Here is a 22003-nt window from a genome sequence, read left to right on the forward strand (position 1 = left end):
CGGCGCCACTGCTGCAGCGGAAGGGCACGGACTTAAGTTACATAGAGAAAGCGGCTTTACTTAATAGCAGACAGCGCAGCGAGGGCCCTGAGTCGGCGTAGCGGAGCTTGAGTACGGTTTACCTACTGCAGTGAGCGTCAGTGTTCCTTTCCCTGGCTTCTCTTTCATATCGCCATCGATGGGAATTGGAAGATGGGGAAGAGTCACCGACGAGGATTGCTGTAAAGGATCTTGCCGGCTGTTTTCCATACACTGTTTTTAGGTTGGGGAGTTAGTCGTTTGGTTGGTGAAACTCCTGTGATTCAGTTCGTTTGGGAGAAATCATAAACTTACATGTACCCTTAACAGAACTTAATCTGTAAAATAGAACGCTACACGGTCCCAAAGAAAAAAATCACAGTTCACTGAGTAGTGATTAAAATGCATTTGACAGTTATTTTCTGATTAGAGCAAGAACTTAAATATTAGGGAAAAGGAGGCAGAGCGCCATGAGAACTTGGTCTCTTTGTGTACGTTCAGTCCGTTAATACTGTATGAATTAAGAGATGGAATTTTTGGCTTTATATTATTGGTACTAACAACACTTTATGGATTGTTTGGGTCAGTAGTGCTGAACATGGACCTTTCCGGAAATGTTCCCAGTGGTTGTGAGAACCTTAGAATACTCCACGCAGTTAGAATTTTGTAAAGGTAAAGGTAAGAGGGCTTAATTTTGCCAAGAGAAGGTATTTTTGTCATAAGCTTTTGCAGTTATCGTCACAACTGAACGTTACCTGTAGATATTTTGCTTGGAGTGGATACATATACACAGTTTAACATATATAGACAGGCTACAGTTCAAAAATACAAAAGTTTTATCTTCTTTTGATCAGGTTTTTTTTTTTTTAAGTTAAATGTTGTTTTCCAGTTCTACTGCATTTCCTTAGTACATAGAAACCTTACAGTTGAAATTTCCTTTGTGATTATAATGTTCTGTGAAGAATACATATTACATATAATTGTTTTCAAATTACTTTCTCAAGTCATATTCGTGTAATCTGAAGTTCCTTTATAAACCCTATTTGAGAAGGAAATTTGAGACAGGTTTGCCGGTTTATCCAAGGTTTATTCAGTGAGTTAAAAGTGGAGGAGGAAAGGTGGCCCAGAAAATGCAGAATCATGGATCTAAATTTTTATTGCTGCCAATTGCCAATGATGTTGGGAGGGTAATGTTTGTAAGGTTTGTATTTGTATATGGACTTAATGGTATCTTTTCATTCCCTTGAGGGAAGTCATCAAGTGTTAGACGTAATTCTCGCTCACGAAGATTTAGTCTAATTGAGGAGACAGATGAAAATCTGTATAATATATAAATGTTAATATAACTACAGGGATTGCTCTGTGGGTTCCTGGTAAGTGTAGAATGCTATTAAGGAAAACTTCTAGAGGAGATAAGCTTTAAATTGAATATTGTTAGCATAACTTGCTTCTAAGTAAGTATAAAGCGCTTAGAATTACCATTACTGTTAGACGTTAAGATGCTAGAGGGTATAGTTTTGCTTTTATTTTCCTCCCTTCGGAGACATAACTGTCAACTTTAGCCATCAGCTTTCGCTTTAGTTTATCAACATGTATGCTGTCAGAGGCATTTGAATAAAGAATGAAATACATAAGGTCATTTTCACATACAAAATATTTTTTGTGGTAAAGACTTGATATACTTTATAAAACTTTTACTGGCAACGTGGTTTCCGACTGAGAAAGAGCCTTGAAAGAGCCTTGACCCTGAAGTCAGGAGATAAGGATCTTCATCTAGCTGTCACTAAACTAGCTCTTTAAGGCTTCGTTTTCTGTAAGAGAACAGCATTGACTAGGTGATCCCTAATAACTTTTAAAACTCTGAAACTGTAGGTGGCTCAGAAATATTTAATGGAAAGCGAAGGTCCTCTTTTTGCTTGGATTTCTTTACATTACACTCTATGAGTGAATTTGTCTGTAAGGTCGTTATGTAATGGGGAGGGGTTAATTTCTTTTGCCAATCTTTGGACCAAATTGGAGCTTGAGGCCATGTCTGTACGTTGAATAAGACTATGATATAGTTTATTTAGTAAATTAAGCTCATTTCTAGTCTCTAGGAAAATATGAATGTTACTTTATTAATACTTGTGCGAAAGCGTTGTGTACATGTGGCCTGACTTTTCTGGAAGATTGTCAGTTTAAAATATTCTGCCTTCTTATTCTCAAGTGTACATTCCTTGACTTTTTTTCTTCCTTTTTTTGAGAAATTGAAAATTGAGAAAGTGGAGAATTTGAGAATTGAGAAATCGCGTAACTCTTAGGAAAGAAGTATTGTTCTACTTTAACACGGTTATTGAATGGAAGGGGGAAATTCTTCTGGAAATGCAGCCTTAAGTATTTTTACGGACAGAACAAATCTGTCTAGTTGTCAAAATTCATCATGAAATTTGAACTAGAAAATCTTCTAATTTACTATAAACTGGAATATCTAGTATCAATCTTGAAAAGAACATCAATTTGAAAAAAAGATTTATCCGGCTATGAAAAGATGAAGCACGTGTTGAAATAAAATTGGAAGAATGGCATAAATTTTTTAAAACTTTATTTGAAAATGTGTTTAAGAAATTACTCTTTAGAATTCATTGCAGCATTAGTACTAAAATGCATACAGAAATTGAGTGAAAGAGTAACATCAGTGTGTAAAGAGTTGTTCAGGGTAATCCAACATCAGTTTCCTTTAGGGACAAATTTAATTGGTAGAGAGGCAGGCAGGAGAGTTTTTGATTTATGAAGAGTTTAAAAAAAAATCCTTCATATGTAAGTCGACAAAGTACTGTTGTACTTATGGAAATGGAATCATAATTGTTCATCTACACACTGATTTTATGTTTAGAAGCTAAAACTTACAGAGACATGAGGATGGAATTTGGGTGTTGTTGATTACATTTGATAATAAATTACAGCTGCAGTTCTTTAATACTAAAATCTCTGGTATGGGGGATTCTGGGAGTTCCCCAGACTCTTTCAGGGGGTCCGTGAAGTCAGATTGTTTTCATGGTAACGCTAAGACATTATTTGCCTTTTCACTTTCACAAGTGTTCACAGAAGTTTTCTAGAGGCTTACATGGCTTGAATAGGACAGATCGGATGAAAAAGCAAGTATGAGAATCCAGCTGTTTTCTACCATGTATTAAAAAGATTTGCAAAAATGTAAAATAAAGCTACTCTCTAAATTGTTCTTTGTTTTAGAAAATTATTTTTCGTAAACATATTACTTAAAGTTTTCTTAGCTTTAATTTCAAATAGGATAAGTATCTAAACATAGGACTTACATAAGCAAGATCTCTTTGTGGTCCTCAGTAATATGAGTGTAAAAGGGTCCTTTGACCAGAAAAGTTTGAGAATGGCTGAGTTACAGTTTTATTTAGTCTATACTTTTCAGTACCATAGCCACTATTGCCAGCCTCATGTGGCGATTGAGTATTTGAAAGGTGGCTGATTAACCAAATTTTTAATCTAATTTAAACATAAAAACGGAAGCAGTGAAAAACTTCTTTACATGTAAACCTCTTTTACGTGTTGAAATGCCAGTGTTTTGGATATACTGGGTTAAATGAAAGGTATTAATTTCCCCTGCTGCTTATTTTCTTAACGTGGCTGCTGGACCTTTAAAAATTACACGTGGCTCTCGTTATATTTTTATCAGACAGCGCTACTGTAGAAAATGATTTTATTCTCTTTCCCCTTTTAACCTTATAATGCAGCTGTATAGATTAGAAAAGTCAAGGGGGAACGGATACAGATGGAGTGCCCCAGACCTTTTACCTTTCTGTTTGTTTGTGTTCTTCACTCACCTGTTAACTGTTAGAGTCCTGGGGCGTTAGAGAATAAGCTGTGGTGAGTCAGGTGTGGTAGCTGCATGATGCCCTTGTAAATATTAGTTTATGGTCTTGCTTGTAGGGGAATACCACTATCACCTAATGAAGTGTTTTCTAATATTTTCCTATTGCTCTCAAATTAAATGGCTGTTGATTTTTATTTTTGACTTTTAAGAACGTTGTTATGAACTAGATCCATTGCCAGCATTCTCGTCTGCAAAGCTGAGAGGTATGTCTCTTGTCAGACTTGATTACCAAGTTTGGTATTTAGTAACAGCTGTCGAGTGAGTCTGGAATAGTCTCCATACAAACACCAGTTGATTAGAACGCTGGAAATGGAACAATAAGACTCTTAACCAACGGTAAAGGAGGGCATAAGCAAATTTAATTTTTGACACTGATTAAAATTAAAACAGTTTGGAAATTTATTTGGTATATTTATTTCTTCAAGGAATATTGACCAGACCAGTGCCACCGACTGGGGGCAACGAGAAGATGATACCTGCCAGATTACTTTTAGCTGCATTGTTTCTGTTTTTTAAATGAGTTGCTTATTTTTTTCAACTCCCATAAGTTTCACAAGCAGGCCTAGAAAGACACCAGAAAATCAAGTTTTAAGTAAGAGATAAGTAGGGCATTTTCAGCCCTCACTTGCAGGTTTGCTTACTTTGATGGCACAACAATGTTATATTCATATTTATCCTTGGGGATTGTGCAGAATTTTAGTTTAAATTGTATTTGAATTATTGATCTGAATAAAATGATATTGAAAAGTTTCTAAAAATTATGGAAACTTGAATAGGAAAAGTATTTCTTAAATTTATGTTACCAAAAACTGCTTGTTGACTTATGTCAGCAAAAGACAAGTTTATACTTATAAAGAGACAGAGCTCACTTTTAACAAATTGGGTTAAGTATTCTTGGAAACTGTCACAAATTATTTTGCATCTTTATTTTGTTCTGAAATATTTCACGTCCATTTATGTTTTTGATACTCTGAACTATTCGTATAAGCTTCATGAGGCCAGAGCTCTGTTCACACTTGTGTCTCAGGTTTATAACAATCCTTTGTTGACTGTACGTAGAACACTAGATCTGACTGATAGTTCGTAGGGAGTTGATGCATTTTTAATATAGTCTCGTCCTGGATTTAAAGTGTAAAGGAGTGATTCTCTGCTGAAGTTTGTGTGGATTCTCTTTGTTTTTCTCTGGATGTAAAATATTTCAGGGAAACAGCATTTTGAACTTAGGGAGAAAGGGGAGGTTGAGGTCGGAAAATCATAGCAAGAAAATTTTCACTGACATAACTAACGTGAAGTCCTGGTTTTGAAAACATACCTCAAACTGCGTAAGAGCTCAGGGCGGCATAATATATAGCTGTTGGCAAATTTCATTTTGTTTATAACTTAAAGCATTAAAATATCTGGTAAAATTCTATTGCTGTATTATTATCACATACTCAAAGCTCTTTAGTATGGTAGAGTTTTTAGGGTGTGTCTTAATACAATTACATAAGGAATTAGTTTACCCAGGATGGTTTATTAATAGCACCTAAGACAACAGCTAAATTGCAACACAAGCAGACTTTAAAGAGAATGAAGTTCCTAGAATAAACTTTTAAAAACCTGAGAATCTGCTTCCCAAGGTTCTTTAGTGCACGTGAGTACTGCAGGGGGAGGTACTTTGAAAAAATACTTGAGAATGGTAATATATTTTATACTTACTAATAGTAAATTTCTTAAAGTTGAGCTAGAAGGACTGATTGAATCCTGTGCTTCAGCGAAGCTGCAGATAAGAGTAAGCAGGGTCACCTAAAGATAGATTTACTTAGAGGTTTGGCTGCCTCTCTGGAACTGTTTAGCTTTGAGCAGATTTCCATAAATGGAAAGAGCAACTGGAGAGACCGGGTACCTTGGTCGAGAGTGTGGATGACGTGCAGCAGGTGGTGAAGCAGTCACTGGATTTTCTGTGAATGCTCTCCAGATGGCTGGTGTGTGAGGCCGAGGCCTTAGCACTCGGTGACTTTTGAGACTAAGTGGAAAAGTTGTTTTCAATTAAAAGTTTACTGGAAACAATTTTAAAAGATTCATATCTTTAGTGTTGTAGAACTTGTGAATTTATAATATGCTTTTATGAAATCTGTATAAATATTTTCTTTCAGCCCTTTAGAGGACATCTTGAGAAAAATTTATCAAATTAGACACCGTTAACATATTCATGTTTCAGAACCTCTTACCAAGCAGAATATTTCAAGTCAGGATGTGAAATGAATTATATCATTAGGATAATGAGTTTGTGCTTGAATTGCTATTTTTCCTGTAAGGTCTGTGGGTTGTCCTTAACTTCAAAACATAAAAGAAACACTTGCATGCCTCCTATATGAAAGGTCTGTGTTAGGAACCATAACAGATGTAAAGATGAATTAAGACAGCCCTCCCTGATCTCACGGAGCTTATTAAATGGTGATAAGAAATTATCACCATTTATTGAGTTCTTATCTATATGTGAGATATCGTACGTGTTTTTTAAGGGAATCACTGCATTTAATTCTCGCAACTGTATGAGGTAAGTAATATTCCTGTTTGGTGAAAGAGGAAACTGAGCCTTACAAGAAATTAAATTGCTGGCCTAAGGTAACAGAAATTGTAAGTGGCAGAGACTAGAGCCCAAGCTTTCGAGCCTGGAAAACCAAACCACTGCTGTACACTTTACTGTTTCACAAATAATTTAATCAGCAAAGCACAAAGTAAGTGTTAGAAGAGAGTTACAAGAGGTGGTAGAACTAGAAAAGGCTTCATGGAGAGGAAAAGAAACATAGGCGCTCTCTCTTTCTCTCTCTCTTTTTTTTTTTTTTCTTTCTTTCTTTCTAAATTTCTTGGGTAAAACCCAGCAAAGGTCCAGAGAGATCTTGAAGAAGAAAGCAGTTACTGTGAAGAAAATTCCCAAGTTCTCTGGTGCACTCACCAGGAGGGTCTGTGAGAATTGAACTAATTGATTAAACTAATTTAGAAATACGAGTTTCTGACTGATTCTGCTAGGTGTTTACTTAGTAGCAGTATATTAAAATTACAATTGACCTCACAGGACTGTTAATCTACAACCATTCTCCCTCCCCTACCCCGCAAGTTAGTTTTGGCCTAAAATTGATACAGGGTTCAGATTTCAAGGGTCTTTGTTTTCCTTTGGATAAGATTCAGAAATTTCTAATCAATCTCAGTACTTGCTTTATAATCAACATTCATTTTACAAAGTATAGATACTAGGTTGTTTTGGTTTTAAAATTATTTCTGTAAGTAATTTATATGGGCTGATATGTATTAGTGACTCATTTAGAGTTATTAACGTGAGAGTTTAATTTAATAACGTACGTGTTCAGTGCATTTTTATTGAGTAGAACTTAATTTTCCCCCCAGTGGAAGCATCAGTTCATAGCAGTAATGCACACTGTACAGATAAGACAATTGAAGCTGCTGAAGCCCTGCTTCATATGGAATCTCCTACCTGCTTGAGAGATTCAAGAAGTCCTGGTATGTGAACTGTTGTTTTTTTATATTAAACATATCACGTCACTTTATGTATCTAGAAAGAAAGTTTTTGTTTTCGTCTTTGGTAATCCAAGGGGATTGTTGGTGTTCTCAAAGTCTATCATACATAAGTACCTGTGACAGCAGTAACTGATTTTTATTTGTCAGTGTTCCCAAATCTTAAATACTTAATTTTCAAAATAAATGAAACAGAAACGCCCACTGTAGACAGACAGATGGCTGTTATGTTGCTGTTTATACCATCATGTCTTATTTCCTTAACTCTGGGTAAATTATAAACCTTAAGAGAATGGCAGATGGGAGCATTCGCCACCTATGACCACGTTCAGTCCTTCCTTCAGTGATAGATGGGCAGTGACCCCAGGGAGCGCTCCCTGAGGGAGGGCGGAGGTAGCTTCCAGTGTTTCCTCACACTCCCTTCAGGCTGCACGTTTTCCTTTTTTTGTCTTTCGTTTTTTTTGGCCCCCTTTTTAAAGACTGCCTTTGAGAGTCTTTTTGTCCTAATTTTAATGCCCAAAGGTTAATTTGACTTAGTACAGTTAAGATTGGCCCTTCTTTTAGGGATTTTCAACATATGTTAAGATCAACCGTACTTTTTAGTTAGAGTAGGAATCCTGTGTATTATTCAGGGATATGAGAAGAAGATTAGGGCATACTGGTCAGTATATTAGTCCATGGTAGTATGTATTAATTGAAATAGAAATGTCATATCCTGGTTATTCATGCACATTGAAAGGAAGCCAGAGCAACATTATTGTACGTAATAGAAAATCTGTATGGACCATTTTAGTGACCCAAAATATCAGGGACTGTTCCAGTAAATAAAATTGTAAATATTGAAAGATGATATTCATTTGGCTGTAACGAGCAGGTTTTCTTTTCGCATCTTGAAATGAACTGTGCTTACTTTTCCCTAAACGTACGTTTATTACTTTAATGTTATACCAGGCGCATGTTCTTCCTAGTTAGAGAATAATGATGAGTGAGTGGAAGGAAAGTAATTATTAACTCACTATTATACTCTTCTATTTTCAAATGTTTTCCCAATTGTCAAAATAATCCAAAGTCTTCTACAGTGAACTTGAAAGTATCTAAAAGTGTGAAGCACGGGGGTTGACTACTTATGATCTCCCCCTTTACCCAGAAGATTAACGTTTCCTTCAAGTCGATTTTCTTTGCATTTATTTACTTACATACTTTTTAGACCATATTGTATATCCAATAAGCCTTAACTTCAAGTTTTTATCCTGCTTTGATGAATTCTTAATAACCTCACCCTACTAAATATTGAATTGTCCGTATTGAGAGGCATTAATGGGGGTGGGAAATTTTAATTTTTCAACTTTTTTTTATAGTGGAAGTGTTTGTCCCTCCTTGTGTATCAACTCCAGAATTTATCCATGCTGCTATGAGGCCGGATGTCATTACAGAAACTGTAGTGGAGGTGTCAACTGAAGAATCTGAACCAATGGATACCTCTCCTCTTCCTACGTCACCAGATAGCCATGAACCAATGAAAAAGAAGAAAGGTAGAGTGTATTTATAAATTTCTGGGAAATTGGGTGACATTTTTTCTGGCATCTTTCTCCCCCCATCACAGGACATAGGAAATGTATGCTGTAGATTTATGATTGATGTTATCTTAATTAGATATTCTCAAAGAATTTGTCTTTTAACATGTTCATACTGTTTGAAGGAGTTAGTGTTTGAGCCCTAAAAGTAGTCGCCTGCAGAATGAGATTATAATAGGTGCTTGATACACAGAAGGAAGGTCAGAGATTCACTGCCCATTTTTCTACTTTCTGATCCTTTTAGGTACTTGGTTACCTTAAAAAAAAAAAACAAAAAACAAAATTATTCCTGACTTTATTTTTCGTAATCTTACCTTCCTACTCTTTTTGTGGGCGTTAAAGTAAAAAGCCCAGTTTTCTCCCCCTTGTCTTCGGCCTTAAAACACCAAGGTTGCACGTAGGGACTTGTGAGGGGAATCAGCTCACCTCTGGGTAAAGAGCGTTTCCACTTGTTATTTGACGCCTGCTGAAGCTTGTGCTCATCTGGTCCCAGTGGGTGACACACAAGGCTCCAGTCCATCTTCAGCATCCTGAGTGGGTTCTTTTTCTGTTTGAATCAAAGGTAAAACTTGAAAGAAATGAAATTCTGTATAAATGGGTACTCATCTAATTCCACTTTCTTCCCTGTCTCTTTCTTCACATTTTAGAATGGGGGAAAAGAAAAATCAAAGGCAACAATAAGGGAAAACTTGTTTCAGAAATAATGGTATTATCTTTATTAGGCAGCAGTGTTTCAAATTGCTGTGATGGTCACAGGTCTGTGCCTCACTTGCCGTGAGGTACCCAGTGGAGAATAAGACAGAGCACCTTCCCTCTTACAATATAGATGATATGTATTTGAGAAAGGCATGAATGAGAGAGTTTAGAAGGAAGAATTACTTCCTGCTGTAAATGTTTAGAAACAAAAGGAATACATATAAATAGCCCTGTTTACCCACTGCCCTCTATAGCCTTCGGCTGGTTGTATCTTGTGGAAGCTATTACAAAATACTTAAGAAAATTTTAGATTTAAATGAAGAGGGAAGAGACTATGAAAAGCTGAGATCATTTAGGGAACCAAGACCTCTAGATAAACAGGTTGATCTGCCTATGTGGTGGTACGGTATAAACCAGGAAATAATTGGCCAATTTAATACTAATCTTATTACGTATTTGAAAATAGGTGGTCTTAATGAATGACAATTTAAAAATTACATGCAACATCGTTAATTATTCATTTGTGGTTAAGTACCTTTGGGACTTACAAAGTTAGGTAGGTATTTTTTAATAGTAGAGGCTTCTTTTTATTTCCAGAGCCTTTAATATACTAACGTGCGTTGTAAATCTCCAGGAGAAGACAGCATGCAGTTCTAAAAGTTAATTTGACTGTAAACCGTTTTTCCCACTGATGAATAACCTATTTCTCATGTAATACCATTTGGGAAATGCTGCTTTATAAGAAAATAAGCCTTTTGGGGCTAACCTTTCCTTTAAGGAAGTTGGGCTTTTGTGATTGAATTTAGGAGACGGTGAGGACGTCAGTCTTATTAACTGACTGATTCGTACGTATAAGTATTATTTAAATCGAGAAATCAAGCTCTGTTTTAACAAGGGAGACCAGTAAACTTCGTTTTAATTTTTGCCAAAGCATACGTCTTAATGAAATCCTATTCTAATCCTAGAATATAATAACTATGCTTTTTGACATATAAGTTAAGGCACTTTAATTTAGCTCTAGATAATCCTTGCTAATGAAGAGCAGAGACATCAGAAATCCCAGATGTTAGGACAGATCTCCAAATCAGTAATAGTATATGTAACATTCCCAGTCTCTCTCTTGAGGCTTCCCCTCACCTGCCAGCATTCATCCGTCAGGGCTGAGGGCTGAATACAACACATTTCAGGCTTAAGCTTTCTTTACTGTAGAGAAGTATAGCTCTTGCTTTTCTGTTCACTGTGGATGCTAGTCTCTCTGAGAGAGCCTTACGGCAGAAGTGAGGGGAGACAAAAGGAAGGGCGCAGACAGAATCTACTAGACCTACGAAGTAATCGCTTGGAAGATTTTTTTATCCTTATAATGTACCTGCACGTTGAGGTGGGGAAATTTATGCTGAAATTCTGGTGAATTGATTGGCTCAGAGCAGTAGAGAGTGTTTAAAATAATATTTTTTACTTTTCCTCATTTGAGCTCAAAGGGCTTCGCAGATTATCAGATCCTCTGCAATCGGTAGGTAAAGCTTTTTCTAACAATTCTGTAGAACAGAAAACAAAAGTTTGTACTAGAATTTGTTTCCATTGCTACATTATTGGAAAAGGTTAGCAAATTGAGGCTCTGACCATGTAAATAATGGGTTAGTAGTGCCTGACTTGCCATGTACATTGACATTACTCTCCACTAACTGCTGTAATCTAAAATTGCAGAAGTGCTTTTCATGTTCTTTTAAAAGCAACTTTTGTATACACTGAATATATTAATCCATAGATTAGTATCCAGTTTCATGAATAATGTGCTATCAAAAAGCCTGCTATCATGCTGCTTTTTCCTGTTTTCAACGTGTGGTTTCAATATCTTTTATTTCCAGTTGGCCGTAAACCAAAGACCCAGCAGTCGCCAATTTCCAATGGGTCTCCTGAGTTAGGTATAAAGAAGAAACCCAGAGAAGGAAAAGGTAATTTGGGGAGGTCTGTTTTGTAGGTGAGATGCTGTTGTTTTCAGTCAGGTGCACTTGTAGGAAAATCACTTCTAGCACTTGCACATGTGAGAGTACTGTCTTTGGTAGTCGTTCTTAATCAGGGCTGTATGAGCATCACACGTGGGGCTCTTTCAAACTCTCTGTGCCTGGTCCTTCCCCCACCGAGATAAAACTGCAGGGAGTGGAGGTGGGCAAGCGTTTGAACTTGGAAAAGGCCCTACCTGCAATCTGATACGCAGCTGTAGGAAGAAGAGCTGTGGTTCTGGAGGGTAACGGCAGGCATCCTCATGGAGAGTCACTTAGAATTGAAGAAGGTTTACAAAACTAAGACTTCATTTCTCCATACTCTCTTTAACTGATAGAAGCAAGGTGAATTTAGCTTTTCTTAACTCATTCAATGCGAGGTGAATTTAGTTTTCCAACCAGCAGATTTCAGTCATGTCAGTAAGGATCTTAGAACAAAAATTTAACATGTTTGCTTTAGAGTTTGTATATTCTCATTAAGCACAAAAATAGCCTAAGCCTTCTGCATTCTCTGCTGTCACAATTTGTTGTGTAAGCTGATTTCAAGTGATCTTAGTAAGGGTTTTCGGTGTGTTCTGATAATCTGATAACCAAAATTTTATCACTTCCATGAATGTTTTCAATAGTTGGATACATTTTGGATTCGTATATTCAAATTTATTCCATCCTCAACGGGTAGTCTGATATATCTCATTTTAAATAACTAAAGCAAAAATTAAATCCCCAGTAAAAAAAAAAAAATTAAGTCTAGTAAGCCTACCAAGAAATTTAGACAAAACAAAAACAAGAAAAATCCAGTTACAGTAAACCCTTATTTATTTAGGAACTGTTTGTTCAATTTGGGACAGATTTAGGATACTTTTATTTTCTTTTGTGTCTTTGGTTGTTTTACATTTCTGGTATCTTAGGTTTTATCTTTTAATTTATATTGAAAACTTTAAAACTTACATAATAGTAGTATTACAGAGTTGAACTGTAAATATACAATTATTACTTTAAAAAATTATTTACTTATTTATTTTTGGCTGCATCGGGTCTTCGTCGCTGTGCGCGGGCTTTCTCTAGTTGCGGCGCGTGGGCTTCTCATTGCGGTGGCTTCTCTTGTTGCGGAGCCCCGGCTCTAGGTGTGCGGGCCTCAGTAGTTGTGGCTCGCAGGCTCTAGAGTGCAGGCTCAGTAGTTGTGGCGCACGGGCTTAGCTGCTCCACGGCGTGTGGGATCTTCCCAGACCAGGGTTCGAACCTGTGTCCCTTGCGTTGGCAGGCGGATTCTTAACCACTGCGCCACCAGGGAGGTCCCAGTTACTACTTTTTAAAAAATTATTCCCATCATCAGTGGTGTCTCTTGTCTTCAAAGACCTTATGTTTAAAACTGGAAAAAAATTTTGTGATAACCTATTTTTACCAGTCAAAATCACCTTTCATTAAAATTTCAGTTTTGTATGATTAAACTTGAGGCAGCCTATTGAAATGTGAAGATTAAAGGGATTACAGTCATCCCTGGATTAAAAATCCAGTCAGTGTTTCCTCTCCTGCAAAATGATGACGATAATGTCTGCATAGACTTAGTGAACTACCTTGTCTGATAAAGAAGCCTTCCCTTTCGAATTGTTTTCCTTAAAACCAGAAATAGAACTGTTAATTTTAACTTGGGGATGGGAACTGGGGCGAAGCATTTAAAGACAACCTAAAGAATGTTGATGAGTCTGGTTAATTCAGTAGACACAGAAGTACTCAGACCCCTACTGTGTGCAAGGCATTGTCTGTTGTACAAAAACTTCTTCCAGAATACCTTCTTGTAATCTTTAGGTCATAAAATAAAAATGCCCCAGATACATTATCTTGATTCAGTTGAGAGTGACGCAGTTGAAAGTTACGCACGGTTTAATACTAAGAGTTTTTAGGTATGGATGCCGATGTACAAGTGTAACACAGTAAAGTTGAAGAGGTACAAATAACATTGTAAAGTTGAAGGTTAATTTTTTAAAGTCAAGAGATGCACACGGGGCTCAACTATGGGTTAATGGATTGACTGAATTTTCAGGGAAATACAGGATGAAAATGAAATGCTAGAGGAGAAAAACATCAGCGTTTCGATTGACTAGTGGCAGTGGCTTGATGTGGAAGCCTCCCACCCTCAAGGTTCTTCTCATGTAGCCCGTAACTTGGATCTGGATTTGAGGCTAGTAAAGGGTTATTGAGTAGGAGCCTGGAGATGACCTGGTGGCTCCCTGGTGGCATATGTATTCTGATCCTCTTCTCGGGACTCTCTTCTTCTTTCATCAATTTAAGAACCTCTGCCCCTAGAGGCTTACAAAGGGAATAAAAGGAAAACAGCAGCCTGGTTTTAGTCTTCTGGTCTTCTCATAACCACTGCCCACTACTCTTTCCCAGCCTTCCAAGAAAAGAAAAGAGTGATGCTCTCTTCTCTTTGGGACTAAGTTTCTTATTTTACCTACCCAGAGTCCTTCCTTTCCTTCTGTGCAAATCTTAGCCATCTTCCAAGACTTGATAATATCTTAACAATCCACTTTATTTTCACTCCTGAAATCTCAGACATTATTTTCTATGATTCATTTGAAATATAATTGTGCCTGGCCTTGTGTCATAGCTTATTACATTGTTTCAAACTGTTGTTTGTTCCTTGCATTGCTGTTATTTACTAGACAACACAGTTTGACACTGTACAAATGACTGCCGATCTAGTCAAGTATTTCATGACAGACTGACACTTGTGCTGCACCAGTGGTAAATTAATTGACTTGTTATTCAGCATAAGTAAATATTTGCTTTGAATTATGTTAATGAGTCGTTAATCAATGTCTGTGATTGTTTTCAAAGGAAACACAACCTATTTGTGGGAGTTTCTTTTAGATCTACTTCAAGATAAAAATACTTGTCCCCGGTATATTAAGTGGACTCAGAGAGAAAAAGGCATATTCAAGCTTGTGGACTCAAAGGCTGTCTCTAAGCTTTGGGGAAAGCATAAGAACAAGCCAGACATGAACTATGAAACTATGGGACGAGCTCTGAGGTAAGAACCCAAAAGAAAGAGTTTTCAGACAAAACTTACATATCTCTTAATATTGTCTATTAACTATTTAAAGAGAAGCTGTTAAAATCCCTTATTTGTTACAGCTTGTAATTTGGGGGGGATTTTCTAGAGGAGCTTCTTGTATTTGGAGGCAGGTTGGGGAGACAGGAGTTTGGTCTAGACGGCTAAAATTTCAGCACCATTGGAAAATCCATTTTTGTGGGAAACGTGCACCTTTCAGAAAATTAAACCCAAACAAAATACAGTTTCCAAATTGTGAATTTGCTCTTTAGTTCCTGCAAACTTATTATAATGGATTTATCTTGATATGAAACTTTCTCCTAAGTTTTGTCAGTTGGAGGAACCCACATAACTTTGTTATGCACGTGGCTTATTCTAATTAAGGGTATTTTGTAAATGAACATAGTTTAGTGACAGTATTCATATATACCACAGATTCACTTCTATTAAGCATGGCTTAGGTAATTTTTCCACTTAACATCAGATTGTTTTTATAACCTATGTAAATCAGAACTAAATTTTTACCAGTGTCTGTAAAATACAGTCGTCCCTCAGTATCTGAAGGGGATTGGTTCCAGGACCCCCCCCCCCCCCCCCCCCCCGCAGATACCAAAATCCATGGATGCTCAAATCCCTTTTGAAGTGGGGATAGTGCTTGCCTATAACCCACCTACATCCCCTGTACACTTGAAATCATCTCTAGATTACATGTAATACCTAACACAGGGTAAATGCTGTGTAAATAGTTGCTGTCACATGGCAAATTCCAAGTTTTGCTGTTTTGTGGAATTCTTTTTTCCCTGAGTAGTTTTGATCCATGGGTTAGTTAAATCCATGGATGAGGAACCCAGGGATGTGGAGGGCCAGCTGTACAGTAGTATATTCTGTATTTAGGTTAAATTACTTCCTTTAAGAATGAGCTTTTAGCTACTTTACAGATCTCAAGGTTATATAAGACCGGTGGCACCAGGTTCTAATTTCATTCCTACTTCAGATTCTTAGCCTTTTGAACAATCCAGGCAGTGTGAGTTCCTCCTTATCTCTTACCAGAATCAGTGAATGTTTCTGTTAGCATCTCTTCTACATGGTGTTTTTGCTGGGGGGTAGGGAGGTGGGGAGAACAAATGTAATATACTTGATTTACTTAGTACTTTTTCCTGACAGATACTATTACCAAAGGGGTATTCTCGCAAAGGTTGAGGGACAGAGGCTTGTATATCAGTTCAAGGATATGCCCAAGAACATAGTGGTCATAGACGATGACAAAAGTGAAGCCTGTAACGAGGATTTAGCAGCAGCTGCTGATGAAACGTCATTAGAGCGAGTGTCACTGTCTGCAGAAAGCCTCTTGAAAGCAGCAGCTTCTGTGCGTGGTGGGAAAAACTCGTCTCCTCTAAACTGCTCCAAAGCAGAGAAGGGTGTAGCCAGAGTCGTGAACATCACTCCCCCTGGTCATGATGCTTCGTCCAGGTCTCCTACTACTACCGCATCTGTGTCAGCAACAGCAGCTCCAAGGTAAGTGAGGAAAACCATTAGTTGCAACGGGTTTAATTTTTAGAAAACTCTTTGGCAGAAATGATATGTTCCTTTTTTTAATATTTGCATTCTAAGAACCCACTGTTGTCAGGACTCTGAAAAGTGCTTGGCATTTTTAAATGTATTTTGTTGTTGTTGAAGTAGATGTCTCCTCTAGCCTGAATGGAGTTTTAGGGTCTTACGGATGGAATTTAACGTAGGCTTTAGTTTGTTTGTTTATTTATTTTTGGCTGTGTTGGGTCTTCGTTTCTGTGCGAGGGCTTTCTCTAGTTGCGGCGAGCGGGGGCCACTCTTCATCGCGGTGCGCGGGCCTCTCATCATCGCGGCCTCTCTTGTTGCGGAGCACAGGCTCCAGACGCGCAGGCTCAGCAGTTGTGGCTCACGGGCCTAGTTGCTCCGCGGCATGTGGGATCTTCCCGGACCGGGGCTCGAACCAGTGTCCCCTGCATTGGCAGGCGGATTCTCAACCACTGCGCCACCAGGGAAGCCCTAGGCTTTAGTTTTTAAAATATATTCGTCTCATGGCATTTCGTACTCTAAACTTAAGGGGTTTTCGGGACATTTGTAAAATTTGGGAGCACCAGTTTTACGTGTTTTGGATTTGCATTCATCTTTTTGCTCAAGAGACCTACTTTATAGTTTAACATGAAATATAATCAACTTTATTTTTTACCTCTACTAGGACAGTTCGTGTGGCAATGCAAGTGCCTGTTGTAATGACATCGTTGGGGCAGAAAATTTCAACTGTGGCCGTTCAGTCAGTTAACGCAGGTGCACCACTGATAACCAGCAGTAGCCCAACAACAGCGGCCTCTCCGAAGGTAGTGATTCAGACAATCCCTACTGTGATGCCAGCCTCCACTGAAAATGCAGACAAAATCACCATGCAGCCTGCCAAAATTATTACCATCCCAGCTACACAGCTCGCACAGTGTCAGCTGCAGACAAAATCAAACCTGCCCGGATCAGGAAGCATTAACATTGTTGGAACGCCACTGGCGGTGAGAGCGCTCACCCCGGTTTCAATAGCCCACGGCGCGCCTGTCATGAGGCTGGCAGTGCCGCCTCAACAGGCATCTGGCCAGACTCCTCCCCGAGTTATCAGCGCCGTCATAAAAGGGCCAGAGATTAAATCGGAAGCAGTGGCCAAAAAGCAGGAACATGATGTGAAAACTTTGCAGCTGGTACAGGAAGAAAAACCGGCAGATGGAAATAAGACAGTGACCCACGTAGTGGTTGTCAGTGCGCCTTCAGCTCTTGCCCTTCCCGTAACTATGAAAACGGAGGGACTGGTGACGTGTGAGAAATAAAAGAGCAGCTCTCCCGTGGGCGCTAGAATGTTAGTGCTAGTCCTGACATTAAGCATTTGCAAGGATGTCATCAAGAGAAGTCAGAAGACTTTAAAACATTTTTAATGCATATAAGAAAACAATCAAACTTACTGGAAATAAATTACCTATCCCATGTTTCAGTGGGAAGTGAACTACATGTTGAGACGCTGACAGAAACCTGCCTCTTACAGTAGGAAACAACTGAACCCGTCAATGAGAAGAAGGATTGAAAGGGACCAAGCAACTCACTACAATATCAAGTTACACTAAGACTTGGAACACTAACATTCTGTAAGAGGCTATAGTTTCCAGTGGGGAGGGACTGGGATGGGTGATCTCATTGTTACATATAGCAATTTTTGATGCATTTTATATGCATACCAGCAATTATTACTGTGTTCACACAGAACTCACTTAACTGGTGCTATGTGAAGACTGCTAATATAGGTATTTTAGAATGTGAATTGAAGAATGGATCCAAAAGCTTCAGAAAGAGAGCAAAAACGATCTAGTGCGATTTTTTTTTTTTTTTAATCATATAGCTTAAGCTGAAAACAAAGGCCTTAGACTAATTTTCGGTTTTCTTTATTGAAATAAGCTAATGGCTTGTTTGTGTAAAGCTTTTTTATTAAAAGAAAAATTTAAAAAATCTTGTACCTAGCACAGTATTGTTATAGAATATACATGTAACATTTTATATGGTAGTTTAAGTCTGTCAGTTTCTTAATTGTGGACAAATTAACAGTTGGCTCTGGCCTTCCTTTTGCTGTAAACGTGCCTGTGTCACTCACTTCGCCCTGGCATCTGCGCAGACATAATCCGTTTCAGTTCTACTGTCACTTGGAAGTTAAGGCTCAGCATGAAGTTTTGTCAGGTAGCTCTAACGCCTGGCGTTTTCTTTCTTCCTTTCTTTTTTTTTTTTTTTAGTTGAAGTTTAAGGGGAAAGTACCAGTGTTCAGATTTGAACTATAATAGTTTGTATATTCAACATTTGAAGTATATTCTATTTTGTTGTACTCTTGTTTCAAAGTGTATTCAAGTAGGTTTTCTGAAATATAGAAATGAAATTTATCTCGTCTCTGGTGATATTTATAACAATATTCAAAAGCTACTATAAACATACTGTTTTAGTTTACGAAGTAACAGAAGTCCTATTTCTCCTTCCCAACTACTGCGTGAAGAAATTCTACTTCTGTTTTGTTCCATTACATTAATATTTAGCAAGTAATCTGCATGTTTCCAGTTCCTTTCTAATTACTATCAATCATGTAATTATTATAAGGTTCTACTTACATAATGAATTTATTATTTTAATGTTGGCCACACTTAATTTATATTTCAAATCAGACCATTTGTTTCTCATTCAGACCTTTTGAGGGTGAGGAAGAACAAATAATACTCGAGCCCTTGTACAAATTAGGAAGTGGAGGGACCAGAGGAACGTAATTTCACACCAAACTAGGTCCTGTGACTCCACACTTTAATGCTCTTTCTACTACAAAGAAAAGTTGTCTATTTTTACATCTTTTAGAAATTTAAATAAACCGACACTTAATATTTTGTGGCCTTTAATTGCGCTTTTGGTCAGACACTACTTAGGTCGACAGAGATTTTTATAACAGCTCCCTTCGTAACCTTTTATCTTTTCCATAAACACACTTGATGGTTACCTTTTAATAAAAGCTCAGGGAAGAACTCACTTGATTCTTACCCCGTCTGGGGGTTAATCTCCAATTCTACCTCCTTGAAAAACATTTCCTAAATATGTCAGCTTTCAAAGTCTGTATCATATGCCTTGGCGCTTAGCTGTATTGTTGTCTTCATTGCACTGAAGTTTCACTGAGTTACGTCCCCCATAATCCTCTTCTAGGGCAAAGGCTGTAACTTGTGCCATGCCTACACCCCTCCCCAAATGCCGAGCATTTTAGGCACTTGGACATTTATGGATTTTGGTAATAAATCCATAATTATCCAAAATAATTGTATTTGCTACGAATCTAAATCACATGGAGGATAACTAATGAAACATTTTAAATGAGCAGTTCTTTCTGCCTGTGCTGTACTACTGATTGGTTTTAATTAGGTTAAGCCAAGGCTACTTACTTACCTCCACCACTCCAACCTGAAAAATTTTTGTGTGTCTCTTTCAGCGTAAGTTCACCGAAGGTCTAGATTTAGAAACACATGTTGACCATATATACCGATCAGAGTTGTTTCTTCTGATTGACTGGACTTAGCAGCGGTATGGCATTTCATCGTAACCCTTCCAACTGTTAGTCATTATAACTTAACATCTGCTTTTTGTGTCCAGTGTATCAGAGAAGAACCACGTAACAATGACTTGATGCGGCTACATTTTCCAGTCTGGCCAGGCTTTTGAACAGTGACCAGCAGTCGGCCCATTTATTCCTTGGGTCGCCTCCCAGCAGCAGTCCCAGCCTTTTCGCCACCACCCTGCTTACCAAACGGCCAGTATACCTCTTCAGAGAGAACACTGAGGTCATGAGCTGTGAACTCCGTTTCTGGACCCCTTGCTGCCAGAGCGTCTACGTATTCCAGCCTCCATCCTTCACAAACAGCCGTCTCGGGAAGGAGGCATGTGTGCCTCCCCTTCCTGTACTCACCATCTTCTCCCCTTTCACACCTCCTTGGTTGCCTTGTTCCAACAGCCCATATTCTTCAGAAGCTTGCAGTCAGTTCTGCTTAGAAACGGTTCCCACTGGGGTCTGCAGCAACCCAACAGTCACATCAAACAGATGCTTCATTTTTTCATGTGATCAGCCTACGTCTTAAAATTCCCCTTTGATTTCCCGTGACACCCTCCTTCTGGTTTACTTCCTGCCTGACCAACTCTACTTTCTTAGTCCACTTTGTTTTCCTTCAGCTTTCCCATTTAAAGGCAGTACTTACCATGGGGCTCTTTTCCTCGTAGAGTAGTTACATTTACTATTACGACTTTGCTTCAACATAACTGTTAGATAACCTCATCCACGCACGTGGTTTTTACTACCAAATCTATTGTTCTAGGCTAGACTGAAAGGGGTTTAATTACCTGCCGGCTGTTTCCTCCTGAGCGTCCAATGGAACTCTCCTCTCTTGAAAATCTATTCCTCTTAGCTTAACAAATGACACCGCGTGAAGGCCGTTCTAGACCCTTTGCTTCCTATATCCAGTCTTTTACCAAGTCCTGTTGATGGTACCTTCTAAACAGCCTCCTTTCCCATCTTCCCTACCTTACTGCTTTGTCTTCTCAAGCCTCTCTGTAGTCTGTCTCCCGTGCTACCAGATGAGAGCTTTCTAAAATGTGTGCTTCCGTCACTTCCTTGCGACTGCTTTAAATTCTTCAACGGCATAAAACTCTTTATTAATAAAGTCCTTTGACCTAGCACCTGCCTACGTTCCCAAGCCTTACTCTCTGGCCACCCCCGTTTGGGGCATCTCCGGGCCACGGACCTATTGACACGTATTTTTTCCCAAATATTTTAGGCACCCATACCTCGTTGGGCCATGCCACTGATGGCTTCTCTCTGGACCGCTTTTCCTTCCTTCACCTAGATTTGAGTTGGAGGTGACAGACATCAAAATATTTCTGAAATAAATAGTCTTGGAAACCATTCAGGGTGGGGAGTGGTCTTAACTCTGAATGAATTCTGAGTAAAAGATTGAAAAGCATCAAGTATATAAAGACAACACGGGCTAGGGGAGAGAAAGAGTAACCCAGCAACGGAGACCAGGGACTATTGATGGTTAACGGGACAGCTGAGGTCAAGATCACGGTGGGCAACAGTATCAGGCGTACCAGGAAGGGCCAAGCAGATCAGAAGCCACCAACATCGATACAGCGACAAGAGAGGGGCAGTTCCAGTAAGGGGTTGGCCGTGAAACCAGGATGTAAGGGACAACGGCGCCTGGTTCGTTACCAGCCACTCGCCTCTGACACCTGGCATGCTTCAGGGAGTGTGTCTCTGATCACTGTACACGAACAAGTCGTGTTTAACGATAACAAAAACAAAATTCGGGCTTTTACCTACAAAGCATCCCGTGATCCTTTCAGCCCCCTGGTCTATCTTATGGGAGGGCATTACAGAGCACATTTTTGGGAGGCAACAGGAACCCTACTTTTAGTTCCACAGCCAACACAGCAAGTTCACAGTGCAGGTCCTTTGTGGTTGTGGTTCATCTGTCCTTTAGTCCCTCGGTTACATCGTTGTCCTCCACAGTTGTAACCTATTCTGTGCGGACTCGGTGCACAGTGCCGCCGGTCCTTATGAGGATGAGATATGCTTCCCCGCTTGCAAGTGCACTGACTGGCCTCCTGCATCACACCAGAAACCTCTGAAAAACAAGTGCAGCAGGGAGACTCATGGGCGTACTTCCTTCTACTGTGCTGCACTCTG

At 38.7% G+C, this 22003-nt stretch overlaps 1 protein-coding gene across 21 annotated transcripts in view; it reads left to right on the forward strand.

Annotated features, from left to right (window-relative positions):
• The window catches only part of ELF2 (E74 like ETS transcription factor 2), a 98592-nt gene extending 78485 nt beyond the window's left edge, over positions 1-20107 (forward strand). For 4 of the 21 annotated variants that reach the window (XM_032631724.1, XM_032631725.1, XM_032631739.1 and 1 more), the window contains 7 exons: positions 7289-7402; positions 8776-8949; positions 11159-11197; positions 11553-11639; positions 14526-14718; positions 15904-16254; positions 16958-18677. In XM_032631724.1, coding sequence (XP_032487615.1) covers positions 7289-7402; positions 8776-8949; positions 11159-11197; positions 11553-11639; positions 14526-14718; positions 15904-16254; positions 16958-17585 — 1586 coding nt within the window. In that variant the 3' untranslated portion in view covers positions 17586-18677. Of the gene's footprint in view, positions 1-7288; positions 7403-8775; positions 8950-11158; positions 11198-11552; positions 11640-14525; positions 14719-15903; positions 16255-16957; positions 18678-19917 lie in introns of those variants that run through there. The other 17 variants (XM_032631728.1, XM_032631727.1, XM_032631736.1 and 14 more) reach the window with 6 other exon arrangements.
• The last annotated feature ends 1896 nt before the right edge of the window (positions 20108-22003 follow it).

This window comes from Phocoena sinus, chromosome 5 (genome assembly GCF_008692025.1).
Source record: "Phocoena sinus isolate mPhoSin1 chromosome 5, mPhoSin1.pri, whole genome shotgun sequence".
In the NCBI taxonomy this organism is placed as follows: domain Eukaryota; kingdom Metazoa; phylum Chordata; class Mammalia; order Artiodactyla; family Phocoenidae; genus Phocoena; species Phocoena sinus.